General features: G+C 43.1%; 1 protein-coding gene across 5 annotated transcripts in view; it reads left to right on the top strand.

Annotated features, from left to right (window-relative positions):
* ncor2 (nuclear receptor corepressor 2) overlaps positions 1 to 22,812 on the top strand; it is a 249,351-nt gene that overhangs the window by 97,924 nt on the left and 128,615 nt on the right. For all 5 annotated transcript variants that reach the window (XM_060931244.1, XM_060931245.1, XM_060931247.1 and 2 more), the window contains exons 6-8: positions 5,544 to 5,657; positions 9,859 to 9,915; positions 15,309 to 15,361. In XM_060931244.1, coding sequence (XP_060787227.1) covers positions 5,544 to 5,657; positions 9,859 to 9,915; positions 15,309 to 15,361 — 224 coding nt within the window. The remainder of the gene's footprint in view (positions 1 to 5,543; positions 5,658 to 9,858; positions 9,916 to 15,308; positions 15,362 to 22,812) is intronic.

The raw sequence follows: 22,812 nt of genomic DNA, 5'->3' as shown, positions 1-22,812 counted from the left end.
CATCTTGACATGAAATGTCTGCAGTGTGACAGATTTACAATTGAGATTTTGTCAAATTTATCAAGCTCATGGTGTCAAATTTGCATTTAATATCTAGTTTGTCATGAATTTCTCATCTACAAAGTATCCAAGTGGGGAAAAAAAAAACCTAATGATTAAAATGGAATGATTCAAAATGGGATGTCAAAGTGACAGAAATCTCCATCGTTTCCGGAGGGCCCCCTGTGTACACAATGAACTCAGTACAATAAATATGAAGGGTCTTTAATATCAACACAATTTGCCTATATGGTACTCGGAATGTCTTGCTGAATTACAAAATGTAGGACAATTAACTCGCCTGTAGCCCGCCTGTAGCCCGCCTGTAGCCCGCCTGTAGCCCGCCTGTAGCCCGCCTGTAGCCTGCCTGTAGCCCGCCTGTGGTGCCTGTAGCCCGCCTGTGGTGCCTGTAGCCCGCCTGTAGCCCGCCTGTGGTGCCTGTAGCCCACCTGTAGCCTGCCTCTGGTGCCTGTAGCCCACCTGTAGCCTGCCTGTGGTGCCTGTAGCCCACCTGTAGCCCGCCTGTGGTGCCTGTAGCCCGCCTGTGGTGCCTGTAGCCCGCCTGTGGTGCCTGTAGCCCGCCTGTGGTGCCTGTAGCCCGCCTGTAGCATGCCTGTGGTGCCTGTAGCCCGCCTGTGGTGCCTGTAGCCCGCCTGTGGTGCCTGTAGCCCGCCTGTGGTGCCTGTAGCCCACCTGTAGCCCGCCTGTAGCGTGCCTGTAGCCCGCCTGTAGCCCACCTGTAGTGCCTGTAGCCTGCCTGTAGCCCGCCTGTGGTGCCTGTAGCCCACCTGTAGTGCCTGTAGCATGCCTGTAGCCCGCCTGTAGTGCCTGTAGCCCGCCTGTAGTGCCTGTAGCCCACCTGTAGTGCCTGTAGCCCGCCTGTAGCCCACCTGTGGTGCCTGTAGCCCGCCTGTCATCTCATACAAAGAGTCAATTACATAAAAAGCTATAGGCAACTTATTGAAGTAATTAGGAAAAATCATTAATTTTCTCTGTATGTGACACAGAAACAAATACACAAGGAACTTTTTTTTTTTCATGATATTTGGATGATTTAATTACAGTTCAAAATGCCACATGCTGCGAATTCTGATCTTGCTAGAGTTAAAACGAAGTATTGGGGCAGTATTGCTTTTAAAAATTGTAGACTTGAACATTGTTAATCAGAACATGAAAAGCATCCTTAATAAGCTAATAAATGCTTTGAAAACAATTGAAAATAGTTGGGAGTTGTAACTGACTACCTTGTAGTGTCTGTAGCCCCTTCGCAGTAATATTCTTCAAACCATAAAAATCATTCTTTGAATTCAACTAGATTGGAATATAATTTAAATATCATTGTAGAGATGGAAATGATGAGACAAATGTACATTAATGACCAGTTTCAGTGGTTTACTGGCTTCTTACAAAGGAATTGTTTATATGACTTTTTTTTTTTTTGGTTTCGTTTCAGGACATGTATTAGCGGAGAGCGGTCTTTTCAGTAATGGGGAAGACGTTGTTCTCTGTTCTTAATATGACTGATTTTACATACCAAATCAATTTTTGTCAATTTTGTCCTTACAAGTATATTTATAGCACTTCTTCATCACAAATGCAAAGTAATATGGCAGAATGTCGTGTCCGTAGGCCCCTGATAGTGCCGTAACGGGAATGCATGGAACTTTTTTTTTTTTTTTTGCCGTTGAAGATTAGTGAGAAATTTTACAGGTATAAATTAGACATAATTTATGGCAATATACCATAGGTTTCTGCTGGAAAGGACATGGTTAATTTTTGGCCCTCAGTGAGACTCGTTTGGTACACGTTGGTGATTTTCTGCTGAAACGTCGGCTGTTTATACCGCCTCGCGCAGGCCCAGTGTACGTGAATGGTCATGTGATGGGCGTTTTCGGGCGTGTTGGTGTGCACGGAGATTTTCTGATACGGAGCGAAAACGTTTTAGTGTGGGTGTAGCCTTGGCCTACTTCGCAGTCAACTCTTGAATGAGTTCATGAATGAAAGAATAACGAGGCTGTAGAAATAAACTTGGTCAGATGTTTGTAAAATTAGCTACTGATAAAACCTTTCTACACCAGTCACCCAGAAACAGGAAGTTAATGTTTTCACTCATTTAAATATGAAATTAACAGACGTCAAAAGTTATCAGTTTGTATGAAATATTTTATTTATTTATTTATTTATTTATTTATTTTTGCATTGGTACCAAACTAGTACCATTACCATTCTATTATGCCAGGTACGGTACCATACCAAACCTAAAATTTTGCCACCGAGCCAACCCCAGTCTAATATCGGATCTGTAAACGCATGTGTTTGTGGTGTTGTGTTGCGTTTGCGAGCCGAGTTGAGGTGTATTATGTATGTTGTGTATGGAAGCTTGTTGGTTTGGTCTCTGCTGGATGATGGCGTGTGACGCAAAGAAAAAGGAAAGTCAGAACAGCCAGCGTCGTGATTATGGCGCGGTTAAATCCTTGCTCAGCAGCCTCAAACCAGCCACACAATTACACACTCTTTTTCCACTGCTTCTTCCTCCTGCGCTGCTGTGTGAGAGAGAGAGAGAGAAGTAGGTCAGAAATGTACGAGGCAAAAAACAGGAACTCCTGTGGGAGTGTGTGGTTTTTTTTTTATTTTTTATTTTTTTATTTCACAATTTCCTCTTTTGCTGTTCCTTCTCAAGTATCTATGTATGTACTTCCCTTTATACACACACACACACACACACACACACACACACATTTTCTATCTGTGTTCCTCTGCTCCAGTTCTCTCATGCCCCTTTTCCACCAAAGCAGTTCCAGGGCTGGTTCGGGGCCAGTGCTTAGTTTGGAACCGGGTTTTCTGTTTCCACTGACAAAGAACTGGCTCTGGGGCCAGAAAGACCAGTTCCAGGCTATCACCAACTCTCTGCTGGGCCAGAGGAAAGAACCGTTTACGTCAGCGGGGGGGCGGAGTTGTTAAGACCGTGAAAGATCGCCATTTTTAAGCAACGAGAAGCAGTAGCTGTACAAACGAGACGTCATTTATTATTGTTCTTGTTGCTGCTGCTGCTGCTTCTTCCGTGTTGTTTTTGCTTCGATATTCGCACCAAGGTTTATGCAAACACAGCGACGTAACTGACGTATACAGCGACGTAATGACTTGGGATGGCGAAAACTAAAAAAAAAAATCTTGACCGACCACCGAGCCTAATTAGCCGGTTAAAGTCGGTTAACCTATGAGTTTAAACAGGGATGCAAATGGCGCGACTTTTGGCGGATGCCGCCTTTTTCACGGCTGAATCGTGCAGATCCGATTTTTTTTTTTTAAGGGGGGGGGGGCGTTGGAGTGTCTGAATAATTTCAACGGCATTTGCTTATTTAGTCATTTTAATACAGAATTTACTCTGATGAAATTATTCAGACACTCCAACCCCCCCCCCCCCCCCCCCCCCCCCCCAAAAAAAAAAAAAAATCGGATCTGCACGATTCAGCCGTGAAAAAGTCGGCATCTGCGCCTTTAGTTTGTGTGCAGAGATATGATCTGCAATAACATGCATTGTTGGCTACAGACCGAAACATACTTTCAGAATGCACTGGCCAAGGCAGGACTAAACTCCATGTGCCTTCTAATAATAATTTTAAAAAAAAACAGAATAGTAATTTGTAAGCTAAAAAGCCTGTGTCTACACTTTTCTTTCACCGAGTGGCAGCTGTCTTCAACTGGGACGGGAGGGCGGGACATGACTGAATGGGTATTTCTGATTTGTCAGCTGTCGTCCTTACACCGCATGGCATGCCCCAAGCGTTTACAACACAGAATTCCAGGTTCTCCGCTCCAAAATCGGTAGTTTCAAAACGATTGATTTTTTTTTTTTTTTTAACCTACAACCAAAAAAAAATTAACCGGTTGACGTTGATTCGGTCAACCATCTGTCAAACGGTCATCGGTTAACATCCCTAGTAATGATGTGGCTTCCCTTAGCACCGCAAGCTATGGAAAAGCAAACTGGTTCTCAGCTAGCACGCAAGTTGAATGAGTTGTGAACCAGAACCAGCCCTGGAACTGATTTTGTATAAAAGGGGTATCAGGGATTTTCCCTGAAGGAGTCCAGTCCCAGTGAAAGAGGCGTGGCATCTGTATGTTGGGCAGCCCTGGTTGAGGAAGTGGCGGGGGGTCCTGGTGGAGGAGGGGGCGTGGCACCTGTGTTTTCGTCCCTGCTTGTTACGGCGCTCACAGTGGTAGCTTGGCGGAGCTAGGTCTTGAACCCCTGACCTTCTGATCAATAACACAGACCCTTAACTATCGAGCCGCCACTGTTCATATCAACCCAGTCAGCACCTTAAATCTGAACCACCTGAACTCAATGGACTGTTACAGAGAAAAGGGGGTGAAGGAGTATGTGGGGGGGGGCACTCGTACTATCACTCTTTCTCTCCCTCTTGCTTGTTCTCTTGCTTTTTCTTTCTCTGTTGCTCTTTGTCCTCCCCCAAATATTTGTGCTCTTCCATCATTTTTCACTTGTATTCCCCCCCCTGCCAAGTTCCCCTTTGAGCACTAAACCATCTGGCTGTTGGGTTCTGCGGTTAACCTTCATTTGAAGAGAGCGAGAGAAAAAGAAAAGGAAAGTGTGTCTGTGTGCACGCTTTGTGCGCAGGGAAGCTTGTTTATTTTGTTTTCCAAAGTGGTGGGAATACTACGCTCCCTTCTCTCTGATGCTTATCGATTTGTGTGTGTGTGTAAACATACACACCTGCACGTAAACACTTGGATTTTCTCCCATTGCTCCACCGTGCTGTTTTATGAATCAGGAGTGGTGAAAGGTGTCGGATAAATAGTCAAGACCCAGTCATCTTTCCCAGCAACGTATAAGCTCCTTTTCACACATGATTGTCTGATCGTTTCCCAGGAATTATCCACACAAGGATCTCCTCTCATCTCATTATCCTGTTCTACAGGGTCGCAGGCAAGCTGGAGCCTATCCCAGCTGACTACGGGCGAAAGGCGGGGTACACCCTGGACAAGTCGCCAGGTCATCACAGGGCTGACACAGACACAGACAACCATTCACACTCACATTCACACCTACGCTCAATTTAGAGTCACCAGTTAACCTAACCTGCATGTCTTTGGACTGTGGGGGAAACCGGAGCACCCGGAGGAAACCCACGCGGACACGGGGAGAACATGCAAACTCCACACAGAAAGGCCCTCGCCGGCCACGGGGCTCGAACCTGGACCTTCTTGCTGTGAGGCGACAGCACTAACCACTACACCACCGTGCCGCCCGCACAAGGAACTTCCTGTGAGATTTCCATTTTACTTGGTCACCACTGCATCACTTATCTGCACTGTTGCGATGGAGGATTTCGCAGGAATCGTGTGTGTGTGTGTGGGAGTCAGTGCTGAGGCATAGGGGTGGTATTTTACTGTCATGGCAACAACTCAAGCAACTGAGATGATTTTTGTGTGACCTGATTTTTAAAGTCCCCCCCTAAAGTGTCTGTTTTTGTTTGTTTGTTTAGCAACAGCTGGAGGAAGAGGCTGCGAAGCCCCAAGAGCCGGAGCGCAACATTTCTCCTCCACCCAGCGAAGCCAAACACCGCAGCCTCGTCCAGATCATATACGATGAGAACCGGGTAACTCACACACACACACACACAACTGACGTGAGGGGAGGCAAAACACATGGATGGATAAAATGAGCGATACTCAGGAGATATCCATTCTGACTGGTCAGAAGGTGTTGATTAATTTTCTATAGCAGCAGCTTTGACAGTAGTGCAGCTGCAAACCACATATTATTAATGCACTCGTTCTAATGCGCTATCGTTTTCTATAGTAACGGCTCATTCACAGAGATGTTTACGGTGAAAAACAGATTTGTGGAAAAGTGTTTATTTTTTTCCTTTGCTAATCACGACGTGAAATTTTATTTTATTTTTTTGGTGTGCGTGTGTGTTACGAAAGGTTTATTTCAACCAGGGCTTTGAACCAGAATTTTTTTCCTATTGGTTCGTTCCGAACAGAAACGGAATTTTAACGTTTCCGGTTTTGGGTTCCACCATTAAATAGACGTTCCCGAACCGGTTAGAACAAAAAAATTTCGTTCCCGGAACGGTTAATTACGTTCCCTGTCAGCTGTTTAACAAATGGCTATAAAATTATGTCTCTGTCTCATCCAGCTTAAGCCAAATGTAGGCTAATTCTATTACAACCTTCATTAAATAAGACAAGAAATAATTCAAAACAATTATTATTTCAAATGTTGGCGATCTGGATTCTCAGTATGTCTTCCCATCTACACAAACAGAAAAAGTGCCAAAAATGAAAGATAATTCGTTTAGTGTGTTACCAAAGGCTAGTCAGGCCCTATAGAGGGCTACCGCATGACGTCACCGCGCCGCGAGATTTTGTTAGGCGCCATATTGGAAGACCAAGTACACATCTATGCAAGTACATACATACATAAAACAAACTACACCTGAAATGTAGCCAGGGCCGGTTCTGCCCTAATCTGGACCCGGGTGCAACATCACGCAACCCCCCCCCAAAAAGTCTAAATCAGGACAACCATCACATAACTATAACTATAAACATTTTATATCAACTATTTTAACTAAATGGGCTATAATAAATAAGCCTGCAGGCAGCCACGGTGGGCTGCCTCAGAAAACTAACCATTCAATGACACAACTGAAAGCTTGCAGCCACGGCGGGCTGCCTTAAAAAGTAACCATTTGTCCTACCTTAAAACTCGTTTTGCATTTTCTGCCTCCTTTTTTGTATTTTCAACCCTCCGTTTATTTTCTTTCCTTTTCTGAAAACCCGATTTGTGTCCAGACATTTTGTTTTGCTACCAACGAACTAACTCGTCAGGTCTCGTCTCTCGAGCCTCTCGAGCCCGCGATGATTCCCGTGGGAAGGCCAACAACTGATACATTTTTACAAACAGCCAATAGGGAGGTTGCATCGTTCAGGCTCTTCTTTGCTCAGACACTCAGTAATGCACTTACTCACTTATTATCACGTGGAGACGTGATAGTAGTCCACCCTCCCGCTCTCTCCATTCAGTCAGCGAACGTCACACAGGAAGTGAACCCCAGCGGGTCATAGAAACTTGCGCAGGAGAAGAATGACTTTATTTGTAGGCTACAGAAAGTTTGAGGAACGAAATAAAAACCGGTATTAACCGGTTACCATAATTTTTAATAAGCGTTTCTGTTCCAGAACATAAAAAATAATAAAGTTTCTGGTTTCGTTTCTGTTCCATGTGAAATAGAAAAAGTTCCCGGTTTTTGTTTTCGTTCCTTGAACCGGTTCAAAGCCCTGATTTCAACTTTGCGGACAGTCTCGTGTCCGAGATTATTGTAACAAAATTTTTTTTTGTCTTAATAGCTTAAAGAGAAGCTGGTGCAGGAGCAACTGTTTGGTCCTGCTCTAACGTCAGCGATAAGTTGTTTCGCGGACGTTGTAGCTGTAAACAGATTAAAATCACATCACCCTGTTGTTGATTTTCCTCTAACAGCACATCCTAAAGTGAAAAGAACAACAAAAAACAGATTGGTGCATGTTTTACGTCCTGCTAAATCGAAAACATGGCAACGCAGCGATCTTACCTCGGGCTGGGTGATTATGATTTATATCATAATATGGATATTGTGATAAATTGTCACGATACATTTTACTGAGATATCGCAGATATCATGACTTATTTATTTTTAAATACTTTGTGTATTTTTTTTTATATACTTTCAGCAGGTAAAAATTGGATGTTCATTTTATCTAGAAAATTTCATATTGTAAAAGTATTTTTATAGTTTCATCAGCGTTATTTTTATGCACCTTTAAATAACCTGTTTATTTTTTTATTTTATGATGTATTATGATGCATGGTAAGTATCGTAGAAATGCCACCGGTATCACGATATGATATTTTCGGTCATATCGGTTACCCCTTGTACCTTTCGACTCTTGCAGGGGATCCTTTTGGGATGCAGACATCCTGATCATGAATGCGAAACCCAGTCTGGTGCAGATGTGTGTAGTTTAAGGAAAGTGTGTGTGTGTGTGTCACTGTAAGTCAAACCACACACATTCCTCGTAAAACGTCTAATGTAGAATAACGCGATTATGGCTGAACCCGGTGCACTCCCCTCGAGTCCCTCAAAACCCCCACAATGAGTCAGACATGACGCTGCCAGATGTGCTGAATCATTCCCACACACATGCTCCTCCTACTGCAATGCCTAACCATAACCACAAGCACGCTCCAGCTCCAAGCAACTATTAACACCTGTTTTCACTCAGCGTGAGCGTTATGGCAGGACGAGATGCACGCAGAACAACGTTCTCATGTTTAATGTTGGTGCTCCCCCTAGTGGCTCTCTACACCCAGAGGTCTAGATCAGCGAGGCCATGAAGTGTCGTTTATGACTGTGGATATTTATAAATGCGCAACACGTACCCGAAATTCACCCTCGACACGAGAAGCTTTTTTTTTTTTTTTAAATAAAGCTGTCGGGGTCCAATCCATTGTGCGCATATATAATTTATTTATATTTTTTTCTTGATATCTCATTTTTGGTTTTGGTTCTCGTCCATTAACAGTCAGATGTGGAATGTTCGTGTACGTGGCTTGGACGTCATCTTTGATTGTTGCACGTTACTTGGAAACCAGAAGTGAACTCGGAGGCAAAAAGTCACATGATGTTCAAACAAAGAATAAAACAATTGGGGTCATGCCGTGATGGGAAAGCTATCAACACTGGGGTGCTGTGATTTTTTTTTTTTTTTTTTTTTTAATTCTGCTTGTATGCCATCCTTTGCTAATGATTACAGTGGTTTATTCTTTAAAGAATGAGAATTATAACATTCTCTCGCCAGTATGGCTAGCCGACATGAAAATCAATCAATATCGTTAAATTGGTGGGATGGGGTTTTTTTTTTTTTTTTTAAAAAGCAGCCGAGTTGATTGTACTTAATCGTAAAATGTTTACAAATCTAAACTAAAAATTTTTTATTCTTTTGACTTTAAATTAAAAAAAGTATGCAGTGAATAAACCAAATTATGTATTTTTTGCAGTGTGACGCTGCTGTATCGGGGGAAACTGAGCGTTTATACACCACGATTGTCTTCATGATGTGATATTTTGATCCTGACACTGGAGACGCCTTCCGTGAACGTCTTAACAAGTACACACGTTCTTAACTCGAGTCCCTGTGCGAGTGGTTACCATGGAAACCGTAACGTATTACAGCGAACCGTCGTCTCAGCTGTCGTCGGAAAGTGAATCACCACCTTGCGGCCAATCAGATTCGAGCGCTGACGTTGAAACGTCCAACAATTTTGGCTCGTCAACAGCGCAGCCAGTCGGGTGGAATTAATTCAGGGAGCCAGACTTGTGCTCAGGATCGAAACAGGATTATTTGCGTAGCCGTAGTTGAGGCGAGTTCGTGTCGGGACACGTGCGAGGTGGTTGTGTGAACACGCGGTGGTTTCAGAGTTTGGGTTTCTCCTGTGTGAGGGTTTGCCAAGATGTAGTCGGAGCGAGTGACTTCACTCAGCACAGCGTCAGGGAGGGAAAGTGGCCGGTATCTCACTCTCTTTCATCTGATGGGATTGACCTCACTCTCACACACACACACACACACACACACACACACACACACACACAGAGAAAGTGATTATGTTGAGGTGTGTGGTGTCACTAAGCTCTGTTTGTTGTGTATGAGCAAGTGCCAGGGTGAACAGGAGGTGTGTTGCCATGGTGACTGGAGACCATTTGTGTGTGTGTGTGTGTGTGTGTGTGTGTGTGTGTGTGTTTTTTTCCTGAACAGAAAAAAGCAGAGGAGGCTCATCGTATCCTCGAGGGACTGGGACCCCGAGTGGAGCTGGTGAGTCTTCAGCTCTCCTCACTTTTTCTGTTTCTCTGTTTTTCTCTCTCACATTTACTTATACTCTCTCTCTCATTATTTCTACCTTTCTTTTACAGCCTTTCTTTACCAGCAGTTACTGGTTAGTTGAATAGCTGTGCACATCCCTACTCCTAATAGTCATGTGCCTGGTTAGGTATCCAGGAAGTATGCTAATTTATACACTACGCAAGAGCTAGCATTTCTCCATGTTTGTTTTTGTTTTGTTTGTTTTTTCCTCCTATAAAGCCTCGGTCACAACCGGCCGTACATGCTTCTACGGCCGGTCTACGTGCAAAAAAACCGCAAGAAACGGGGCGTCGTGGCTCAGGTGGATAAAGCGCCATACCATAAATCCGGGGACCCGAGTTCGATTCCGACCCGAGGTCATTTCTCGATCCCTCCCCGTCTCTCTCTCCTGCTCATTTCCTGTCTCTACACTGTCCTATCCAATAAAGGTGGAAAAAGCCCCCCCCCCCAAAAAAAACCCCCGCAAGAAACGCACAGAAGGCGCGCGTGAAACGCACGGAGGGTGCGCGTGTGACGTGCTGATTTTCGAGCTGTAGACTGGCCGCAGACCGGCCGCAGAGGTTCTTTGTCATGTCAAACAAACTCTACGGGCGCTTACGTTTTTTTCAGGTTGCAAGACAAACTTACGGCCAACGTGCGTCTTTCTCCACGAACAAAAAAACCGCAGCGATTTGGGAAACGCCAAAAATCGTACGGCCAAAAAATCGTATGTCCGGTTGTGACCTAGGCTTAAGGTGTAAGAGATCGGAGTGGTATAGATGCTGTATAGACACAGCATTTAATTTAAGCTCCGTTTCTGCAGCCTACAGCACTCGAGCAGAACACCCAGGGGCGCAGATACGTTTTTTGAACTGGGGGGACAAAGCTGCCAGCAAACCACCCCCAACATGTGTTGTCAACATGTGTTGACTTTCTAACTATGCCTGTGTGTTGCGTGAGCGGCAGTCAGTCAACAACTCTTCGCAAAGTTTCCTTATGAAACAATATGCTCGCTGAAATTATGGCAGGGAACACCAGATTAAACATGAAAACTGCCTTCTGAGCACTGTATCTACAGGCTGCCACCGAAAGAAGGAGGCTACCAGAAAGGCATCTCTACTCCGTACAATTTTACTTTCACTACGACATTACTTTGAACAGACTATCAAAAAATCGCAAGGTGATATGATAAAGTAAGGCACAGTTTACTTACAGTCGTTGTTTTTTGAAAAAACGATGCAATCGTTTTCTGCCTTTTCTGTTTGGCACCCTTCATCATGCCGTGTTGGGGTCCTGAACTAGGAGCTGTCCCCGATATGCCTGTCAAACTTGTGGGCGACCAAGCTCGAGCTCGCAACCTGTGCAGTCTGTGCAGCTCAACCAACCGAATATCAGTATTTGTTTTGTTTTATGCGAGTTGTTGCAACTATGTATGTACTGCTGTGCACCTCAATAAACCGAATGGTAATTAGTCTTTTGATTTTTCCGTGAGGTTTGCCTTATGCAAAGAAAGACAGCATAGACGTTTTTTTTCCTCCCTATAAGTGGGGGGGACCGAACGAGGTGAATTTAAATCTGGGTGGGGCAAATCCCACCCGTCCCCCCCTCTATCTGCGCCCATGAAAACAACGCGTGTTTGACTTAAAACGTTACTTAGCCGGTGAGCTATTGCCATCACGTGGTGTCTGTCTGTCTGTCCATCCAGCTGTTCACAATTCACAAAAATCCCCACTCTTCCCTGAGTTTTCACTGGATTTTGATTCTGGTTGTTCGTTTGTTTGTTTTTTATTTTGAAGATCAAATTGTTCTCATGAAGAGCAACTCTGCTAATTATCAAAGAGTCTGGTGTCTCACGGTACGGCCGTGTGAGCTTCTGACGCTCTGGTTACAAAACTGCTGAGTGTAAATAAATACAAGCGCTTGGCTTACACTTTGTGGTTCGAGTGTTGCACAAACAGAATTTCAAGACAAGCAAGTGTACAAAGTCATTTTGGAGGGGAAAGTTTTTCAGGGAAAGAAACATGGTGGTGGCAGCGCACTGCTTAGCACTGTCGCTTCACGGGAAACAGTTCCCGGTTCTGAACCTGCAGGGTTTTATGCGTGGGTTTCTTCCAGGTGCTCTGGTTTCCTCCAGCAGTCCAAAGACATGTGGATTCGGCCAGTTAGCTAGTCTTTATTCATGGGTGCGAGTGCGAATGAACGAACGAATGTCGCTGGTGACCTGTCCAGGGTGTGTATTTTAATGGTGGTTTTTCAGATGTTAGAGAGATGAATTGTGGAGTTCCACAAGGGAGTTGTTTAGGGCCATTATTATTTTCTATATTTACTAACGATTTACCTTTAATTTCCCAACAGTCGTCCATTACTATGTATGCAGATGACTCTACTATTTATGTAGCAGCCTCAGCATCAAATGAGTTAGAAAAAATCCTAAATGATGAGCTTGTATTGATAAGGAAATGGGTTAATTTAAATAAATTGGTTCTAAATGTTGACAAAACAAAATGTATAGTACTGTCCTCTAAACGGGGAGGGAGAGTCGAATCAAAACTGAATGTAAAAATAGATGATAAAACAATAGAACAGGTCACAGAAGTGAAATTACTTGGTGTGTTGATTGATAGCAGAATGTCGTGGACGAGTCATGTAAATGAAATGGTGAAGAAAATGGGGAGAGGAATGGCTGCAATTAGATATTGTAGAAAATATTAACCAGGATGCTTTGTTAAGCAATTAATGCAGGCTGTGGTTCTATCTCAGATGGACTATTGTACTGTAATATGGTCAAACGCGTCAGAAAATAATCTTCAAAGGCTACAGGTTGCGCAAAACAAAGCTGCACATATAGTGCTCAATTGTTCTTTCAGAACAAGAGTGTCTGATATGTTAAAAACATTGAACTGGTTACCAGTTAAAGGAACAGTCCACCGTATTTCCATAATGAAATATGCTCTTATCTGAATTGAGACGAGCTGCTCCGTACCTGTCCGAGCTTTGCGCGACCTCCCAGTCAGTCAGGCGCAGTCAGACGCGCTGTCACTCCTGTTAGCAATGTAGCTAGGCTCAGCATGGCCAATGGTATTTTTTGGGGCTGTAGTTAGATGCGACCAAACTCTTCCGCGTTTTTCCTGTTTACATAGGTTTATATGAGCAGTGACATGAAACAAGTTCAGTTACACAAATTGAAACGTAGCGATTTTCTATGCTATGGAAAGTCCGCACTATAATGACAGGCGTACTAACGCCTTCTGCGCGCTTCGGCAGCGCATTGATATCTGAGCTCTGTATCAATGCGCTGCCGAAGCGCGCAGAAGGTGTTAGTACGCCTGTCATTATAGTGCGCACTTTCCATAGCATAGAAAATCGCTACGTTTCAATTTGTGTAACTGAACTTGTTTCATATCACTGCTCATATAAACCTATGTAAACAGGAAAAACGCGGAAGAGTTTGGTCGCATCTAACTACAGCCCCAAAAAATACCATTATAAACTCCCTTGTGGAACTCCACAATTCATCTCTCTAACATCTGAAAAACCACCATTAAAATACACACCCTGGACAGGTCACCAGCGACATTCGTTCGTTCGTTCATTCGCACTCGCACCCATGAATAAAGACTAGCTAACTGGCCGAATCCACATGTCTTTGGACTGCTGGAGGAAACCAGAGCACCTGGAAGAAACCCACGCATAAAACCCTGCAGGTTCGGAACCGGGAACTGTTTCCTGTGAAGCGACAGTGCTAAGCACTGCGCCGCCACCACCATTTTTCTTTCCCTGAAAAATTTTCCCCTCCAAAATGACTTTGTACACTTGCTTGTCTTGAAATTCTTGAAATACCATTATAGTGCGTTTCGACTACCTCAGAACAGCACGACTCAGCTCGCTTCAGCCCTGCTTAGCACCCAAAACTCGCACGGTTTTGGAGTGGGGCTGAAGCGAGCCAAACCGAGCCGAGTGAGGCTGGGGGCGTGAGCAGACACTCCCCTGTGCACTGATTGGTGAGGAGGAGTGTCCTCACATGCCCACACACGCCCCGCGAGCGCGCTGGGATCTGTAAACACCGTAAACCCGGAAGAAGAAGAATTACGAATTGCGAGAATTTCTGAAGCCTTATGCGCCTCGCCTCATCTATACGCTCTTGCCAGTATCTCTTGGCGTTTTCGGTGACAACAAGCCACAGCACCAAGACCAGCAACACTAACGACTCTATGTCCTCCATGTTTATTGTTTACTATCCGGGTCGTGAGACTACCGCTTAAAAGCTCACTGATGTCACTGTTTGCGCCGCTTAACGACATCACGTAACGTCCACCCACTGTCGCTAACTCCACCCAATGTGTCCACCCACTTCCATCCAGCACGGTTCAGCGCGGTTGTAGTCGAAATGCAACTCCAACAGCCCTGCTCAGCCCGACTCAGCCCAACTCAGCACGGCACGGCTCAGCCCAAATCAGCCGCTTTGGTAGTGGAAAAGCGGCATTTGTTTACTCAAAATATATGATTATTTTCTGTTCCTCTATAAATAGGATATGTGGTACGATGACTAATTGATGGGACCAACATATTTGAAACAAATTTTATTTCCTTTTTTGTTTTTATTTTATGTTTTTGTTTGTACAGTCTGTAAAAATGCATGTCTATGTTAAAAAAAATTTAAGGAATTGTAAGTTTGACCACAGGGAGAACAGCACCCTTCTGTGAAGGGGAAGCTGATGTGGTTCAATATAAATAAATAAATAAAAACCTCGCCCGAAGTCAGCTGGGATCGGCTCAAGCTCGCGTACCACCTGCAACGCATATGAGCGATATCGATAATTGATAGAACGAATGAATGAATGCTCATTGGAGTGACTTATTGTCCATTGTAAGGCAGGCTGTACATCATTTATGTTTTTTTTTTTTTTTTTCCCCCGATGGTTAAAGTGCATTACTCAGCAGAATTTGATAATCACCTGTAGAACAGTCGACCGCACAGTTTCATAGGCAGCTCATTGTCAGAAGGCTAATTGAGGATATCAGGGGATTTCCTTGCAAAGTCCTCTAGTTCCCCCTTTCAACTGACGTCTTGAGGTTAGAACATGAGGTTCAATTTTCACTTTAATTCCTCATCATAAACCACTCCCCTGTTCTCTCGAATTTACTGCTGCAGTGTATTTGGTAATCGTAGGTGTCGTGTTTCCACGGAGCTTGGTGTGTCTATGGGTTTAATTTAATTTAATTTTTTTTTTCAATCAAAGCCTCTATTCATTTCATTCTCTTTGTTCGATGGTCACAGGTTTACCTCGGATAGAAATATGGACAGATATAGAGATGGGTGTTGTGTCTCTGAAACTGAACCTGACCTCTTTTTCTCTTTCTCTCAGCCGCTGTATAACCAGCCGTCTGATACGAAGCAGTACCACGAGAACATTAAAATGTGAGTATACCTACAGTCTCTTTTCCTCTCAAAGGAGATTTATGGAACACGCCCATCTCTAAGATTCGGTCAGATCGACCTCGCAGCCAATCGCATTGATTTTCTGGCCTCGGGTGCGATCCGAGCGAGGAGTGTTACTGCAGTTTGGGTGGATGGCGTAATCGCTTCTCACCCAGGAACTCTTTTTATCGACACACTAGCGGAAGTGTTTCTGCTTGCGGCTGCAGTTTCTGAACGATCGCATTTTAGTGTCCGAGTGCTGTTGCTCCATCGGTTTGGGGTTAACATCGTGTCAGCAGTCTCCTCCCTACGAAGGAATTGATTGATCGTTTAAGTCTCAGTTCCTTTCCTACAAGTGACACCAGAGGAGTTGTATGAGTGACTAATGTCACACACAGACCATATGCCTGGTTAGTAATTTGGAAATCTACCATGATGATTCATAACGAGGAATGAAAACGACACTTAAAAAGTCCAGAATTATTACATAAGAAACGCAGGCTATTGAGGAAGTAGTTCATTGACTTGAGTATAAATACGCGAGTGAGTTTTATAGGAAATGCCGCGCGCCGATTGGTTGAAATTCGGACCGTTTCTCAGCAGTCACCTCAAGCGACTCGGCAAAATGGCCACCAATCGCCTCGTCACCGTAAATGAAGAATTACAAATGATCAAAGAAAACGCTGTTCCTAAAAGCACTAAAGATGCTACGAAGTTTGGTCTAAAAGTAGTTAAAGTTAAGGTGGAATCAGGATTTATTTTACTGATTTCAAAACAAAGTATTTTATGTGACTCAGCGTACAAGTGCGCGCCTCGAAGTCGTTACATTTGCGTGCCGCTTTTGACGTTTTAAATAAAATCTTATTAAAAAAAACTGTTTAAAAATGATCACCTGTATATGGGCAATTCCATGTAAATGTCAACCTCACCATGCAAAAATAAAGCAACATGTAATACATCAAAACCACTCCCAGAGATCTCACCTAAGCCTGTATTTTACAGATGTGAATAAGTTGAACCAATTTGTAACCAACCTAATACGTCACTGTCAGTCTTTCTTTCTTATAATGTAAAACCCAAGCTAAAATCAACTTTGATCATGTACAATTCTATATTATTGCCACAAGCCACAGAAATGTATGCTAAAATCCACAAAACAGCAAAACAATAGCCATCCTAAATATTATTTAAGAACTTTGATAGTTTTAGCTGATATTTAGAGAGTTTTTCAAAGGGTTATGGTGTTTAAATTGCTGATTTTCTAAACGTATGCCATGTCTATTTCAGACGCATCACATCCATAACGGAATTTCGTCACATCCATAACGCTGACTTTTCCTTCCGAAACTCTGCATGAAATACAAAATATTTTAAACAAAGATTTTTTAATATTCACCTTGGACCCCTCTATCAAACGGATATCTCCATTTCGACATTAGGTTTACGATTTCACAGAGTTTGATAAAAATGGACAGTCACCCAAGAAAAGTGATACTTTTTCTGTCACATCCATAACGCATCTTTTATTGGCATTTTCTGGCATGCCCTAGATGTACTATGGGAATTGTTCTTGTTCTATCACTTCTCCAGTATGGTACAGCCTTAAAATATGCAACACCTGTTTAAATACTGGGAGACAATAAAACATGCACTGGGTCATTTGTTGCCATTTTGAGTTCAAGTGTCACGTCCATAACGCTGGAATTGCTCATATTAGTATAGGTAATCGTATGGAGCCGAGTAAAATTAAGGATTAATTTCATGAGTGATTTCGAAGTTTTGAAATTTCAAAACTTTGAAATCACGAGTGAAATTGATCCTTAATTTTACGAGGAACCATACGATTACTTGTTTATAATATATCGGGCCAAATTCATACTTCGGAAGCCATTCAAGTTGACAACATTTTGTCATTGACGTTTTCTGAACCAATCAGGGCGCGGGACTATCTTGCACGTTTGAATCAGTTTCTAAAGCGTCTTTCATCATGACACGGCGACACGACACGAGGATTTTGAAAGTGGTTTACAAAATATTATCGGAACTTCTTTACAAAAGCCAGTTTGTTGACAAAATTTGCTAATTTTTGTAACCGTAACTAAGCAACAAGCTAGCCAGTAGCATTTCAGAAGTACGGCCCTGTGTTAAAGGACCCATGGCATGGTGGTTTGTTGATGCTTTAAACGGGCTCGTGGAGGTTTCCGGATGTTATATCCGCAGCCTTTCTCAAAATGAACCCTCGGCACGTAGATATAGCCTCCTGGGAGAAAGCCCCGTTTCAGCACTTTTCCCAGTGCGTCGTTTTGCTAATGAGAAGCAGGAGGCGGGGAAGGGTAGAGGGTGGGGGCGGGTCTTATCATTAATATTCATGACATGTAAACGTGTTACCTCTGATTGGCTAACAGCACTGTGACGCCACCTCCAGTGGGTCAGAACAAGTGGATGTGGGCGTCTTACTATGGCGAGAGAGAAGGAACAAACCGCGAAGGGAAAAATACCGCGCGCTGACGTCATTAAGGTGCGACGCGAGGAAATAAAATAAATTCAACAAATGTTTGGGTTTTTACTGAACAAACAAACAAATAAAATGAACGAGTGACTTAAAAAAAAAAAGAATGTGGGTGTCTTTGTAAAAACTGTTTTGATTGGCTATTATAACAGAGCATGCTGCATGCTTTTTGGTTTTGTAGCGCAGAGTACCTGGCTAACTGCAGGAAGCGGTTAGCTGCACAGCTAATGTAGCCATTGCAAGGCTAACGCACTGATTTTAAAACACGGCAAAACGACTTAACAGTTATACACTTACTTGTTCGGTGTTTGTGGCTGATGCGGCAGGGATGCTTGGTACGGACCCAGGCTTCAGTGACGGTTGATGTGCAAAACCTGCCCTGTACTGTCCCAAGTTGTGGAAACATTCCTCAGGAAAATGCTTCCGACAAACATACACTGTCTTAGGTAGACTCGACGGCGTATTATTGAAGTAAATAAAATTAAGCCACTGCGTCTTCAGGGGCTCTCCCGTCGGCAGTAAAAACAGACTCCTTTCTGTGTTGTCACATCCATGTACAGCGCAATTTCCATGTTTCGCTCGCTTAGGTGATGCCATGTTGTTGTGTCCTCTATGGTCTCCTCACTACAACTGGGCGGGGCAATCCATACAGTGGGTGGGAATCCAGAGGGGGGGCGTGGGGATCATCTCCCTTGCTGACGTAGGCAAGGGAAGAGTTTATCAACGCGCCGTTTTGACGCGCCATTCTCAAATGTTGGGCATAGTTTGGTTTACACATTATGAAATTTCTAGCCACTGGGGTGACTTAAGAAGGTCAGAGGAACTCATTTTAACGTTAAAAAACCTCAGAAAGTGAAAATTTCATGCCATGGGACCTTTAAGGAAAAAAGCCCTCCTTGATTGACCAATCAGAATTGAGTAATTTGGCCCTGTGTATTATAACTATTAAAACAATTCGGCTCGGTGATTCTTGATTGATATTCCCATCACCTTTTGGAGGATAATTTGGTAGTCGGCATGTAATGATTCACCCAGTTCATGATTTGATTTGATTCATGATATTGGGTTCATGATTCGATATTTTTAATTTTTTTAAATTATTGCCAAAAAATGCAACATTTATTTTCCTATTCATCAACATAAATATTACTTTTGCTAAGTTCTTTTGTTGTGTTTTCGGGAATTGGTGCTGTTACTTCCACCTACAGTGAAGTCACGAGCATTCCTTAAAGCTTGATGATTGGGTGGTGCAGTGGTTAGTACTGTCGCCTCACATCAAGAAGGTTCCAGGTTCAAATCTCTCAGCTGACGGGGCTCTTGCTGTGTGGAGTTTGCATGTTCTGCCCGTGTCCGTGTGGGTTTCCTCTGGGTGCTCGGTTTCCCCCACAGTCCAAAGACATGCAGGTTGGGTTAATTGGCTACTCTAAATTGTTCATTGGTGTGAGTGGTTGTTTCCCAAGCCCAGAAATGGGAGGGTTGCAGCAGGAAGGGCATCCGGTGTAGAACTATGCTCCAAGTAATATGACCTGTGGATCAGTAGGGTCCTCATGGGCTTTGACCTGATAGCAGTGCTGGACAAGGAGGAGGAAGATGAGTGCACGACTCTGATGAGGACTCTGCCTTTTATTTATTTATTTATATTTAAAAAAATTTTTTAAATTTCATCAATTCATCATACATTTTGTATCCCGATTTATGTCTTCGTTATAATGCCACAAAAGTCTAAAATGTGAAAGAGCTGTTGCGTGACTGTACAAATAGATTTAATAAGAAATCAGAGCTCTCTTTTTACAGACTGCTGAAAGATGAAGAAAATGGAGGGAGTACAAATGTTCATAAAGATTTATGAAGAAAAGGACTATTTTTGTTAACTTTTTATCACGATTAATAAAAAGAATATTTTCATTAGCATGCTGTTATATTTTACTCCAAACTTTACAAATGTGGGTACATGATTATTGTTGGTTATTAAGAAAATGAAATCCAAAAAATGAATATTTAATTTGATAAAGAACAGGAAAATAAATGTTTCTTTTTTTAAAATCTCATGGAAAAAAATTGAGTCGTGAACCTAATATTGTGAATCAAATTAAATGGTAAATTGGGTGAATCGTTACATGCCTAAAGCCTAGGTCACAACCGGATGTACGATTTTTTTGGCATTTCCCAAATCGCTGCGGTTTTTTTTTTTTTTTGTTCGTGTAGAAAGACGCACGTTGGCCGTAAGTTTGTCTTGCAACCTGAAAAAAACGTAAGCGCCCGTAGAGTTTGTTTGACATGATGAACCTCTGCGGCTCGAAAATCAGCACGTCACACGCGCACCCTCCGTGCGTTTCTTGCGTTTTTTGCACGTAGACTGGCCGTAGGAACATGTCTGGCCGGTTGTGACCTAGGCTTAATAAACATCACAGAAAATTTTCCAGGAGCAAACTTGTATTGTTTTCTTTTGGCGTAACTCGTTAACTGTCTTAGATTTTTAAGAGAAAGGTAGGTTTATATAGCCTAGTAAACTAGACCCACCCGCCTAGCGGCCAAAAATATTTTTTGCCTGCGAGTGGGTCTAGCCTCGCACCATATCAACAAAACACCCCGGGCATCAAATTGTGCCCGCCAATCACAACCCAAGGTTTTTGTTTGGATTCTTTGGGCGGGCTTTTGCAGGAGTGACGACAAAGCTGCGCGACGCTGGAGAAAGCACAGCAGGAAAGATGGCTACGGCTAGTGAACAGCGCGCGTTTGACTACGCTTTGGAATCAGTTTTAGAAGAATCAGACTTGGAGTTTTCGTTGAAACATGAGCAGGAAGAGGCTCTCCGCTCATTCCTTTTCAAAAAGGACGTTTTTGCCGTTTTGCCGACCGGCTATGGTAAAAGTCTGATCTACCAGCTGGCTCCGCTCGTAGCCAAAAGGATGGGGCTAGTTTGTGCAGTACGAAGAATTAATAAACAGCTTTGAAACATTACTTTTTGATTGTTTCTTATTTTCCCGTTATTTTAAATTTAAGGGAAATTATTTCACCAAACACCACTAAATAAAAACTCTCAAACAGTTTAAGCAAACCCTTGAAAAACACTTGAAAAAAAAAAGTGTATGTGGTACAGACTCCAAACTTGTGGTCATTATCTCCAAACTTCTTAATATCTAGAACCTGTTTATTAATTAATACGCATTTTGAAAAATTATTTATTTCAAGGCCTCCCCCACTGCTTTCTGTCGCTCTGACTACGTCACAGTCACTGTTGCGCTGATTGGTCAGAGCGTTGGCCTATACGCACAGTGACAGTTTGAAAGACAGCGGGTTGTTCCTCCCACCCCCTTCGGAAATGTCTACGACCGAGACCAGACTAAATATTCACATTTAGTCTGGCTTGCCAGGCTAAGGTTTATAGCCTGTCTGTCTGAAACACCTTTTTTTTTTTTCTCAGCAACCACAAATCATAGCCACTTGGTATCAAACTTCAGCTTGGGGTTCTATACCGTGTATACCGTTTTCAGGTCTGTCGCACATCCACTTCCTGTTTACCGACTGAATGTGTTTACAAAACACACAGCGTGGATTTACAAAATTTTCGTAACATTTTTCTCAGCAACTACAAATCACAACTGTTTGATATTTGGTACCGAGCTTCAGCTTGGGGTTCTATACCGTGTATACCGTTTTCAGGTCTGTCACACATCATCGACTTCCTGTTTACTGACTGAATGTGTTTATGGGACACATTGGGTGGATTTTGACGCTGTTTCAAGGAGCAAAAAGCTATTTCAGAACGACAGTTTCCCGGGATGCTGTTTGAAATCCCTGGCGAGAGACACGGCTCTTTGCTTACTTGTTTCAGGGTTCATTATTTGTTGAAGTCAACATTCATAATAAGTGTCCTGTTCCTTCGATTGCTTGCATTCTGATCTAAGCGAGAGCGGGGTGGGGTGGGGGGGATACGTAAGTGAGCAGCAGCTCTCAGTCGATCTTGTCTTCTGAATCCTTCTCAGTACCTCTTGGTCAATAAAAATAACAACTCATGAAAACCAGGTTTTAGATAAGTAGGAGTTGTTGTGGATCCGGCTCTGAAAATATTCCACCCACGCTGTGAAGGTCATAACTTTTTATTCATCCTTTTCCAGCTCCTGTTGGAGTATTGTTATTTTCTCACAGTGATTAGAGGGAGAGTGTGTGTGTGTTTGAGACGGAGAAAGAAACAGAGAGTACCTCAGCAGTTCCGTGCTTTGATCAGACACAAATGGACATTTTGTTCCCCGAGTCTTTTATTAACCTGAGCACTGTGTGCTTGTGGGAAATATTACTCCTCATCTCTCTCCTGTGTGGTGAGTGTATGTTTATTAGACTTGTGTATAATAGCGCAGTAGTCCTTTTCCATCTTTTTATAAAAAAAAAAAAAAAAGAGTGAGTTAGTTCTGCACTTCCTATGGGGGTAAAACATAAGATCTGATTCAGTACTGATCAGAAATGTTGCACAGTATCGGACCCAATTTGACGACGACTTTGCATTCTGGCACGATTCGCTAATGGGTTTTATGTGGCGATTGATGTGATACGGATGGGCACACTGTGCCTGTGATGTTCTGCGTAACCTGGTAGTGAAGGTGAGAGCAGGTGCTTGGGTTCCTCTGAGGACATCAGTGTGTGGTGTTGAACAGTACTGAAACAATATCAGAAGTGAAGAAATGATTTATTATTATTATTATTATGGCTAATTCTATCTGGATTTTGTCTTTAGAGTTAAACTGGTGTGAAGACACAAGGTATTCCATATAATTGGCTGTGCTCTCTGGGTGAGAGGGATAGCATGCATACTTACTCTCTCCCTGTTTAATCTCAGCAACACAGGCCAATCGTCAGCATCTGTGAGCTCATGTATGAGGAAGAGGGCAGATAGCACTTGTGTGTGATGCTGTCCTGAGAGATCCTGATCATTTTAATCTATATC

Source organism: Neoarius graeffei, chromosome 10, assembly GCF_027579695.1.
Source record: "Neoarius graeffei isolate fNeoGra1 chromosome 10, fNeoGra1.pri, whole genome shotgun sequence".
In the NCBI taxonomy this organism is placed as follows: Eukaryota; Metazoa; Chordata; class Actinopteri; order Siluriformes; family Ariidae; genus Neoarius; species Neoarius graeffei.
The sequence above is the reverse complement of the archived record's forward strand: the minus strand, read 5'-3'. Positions and strand labels throughout refer to the sequence as shown.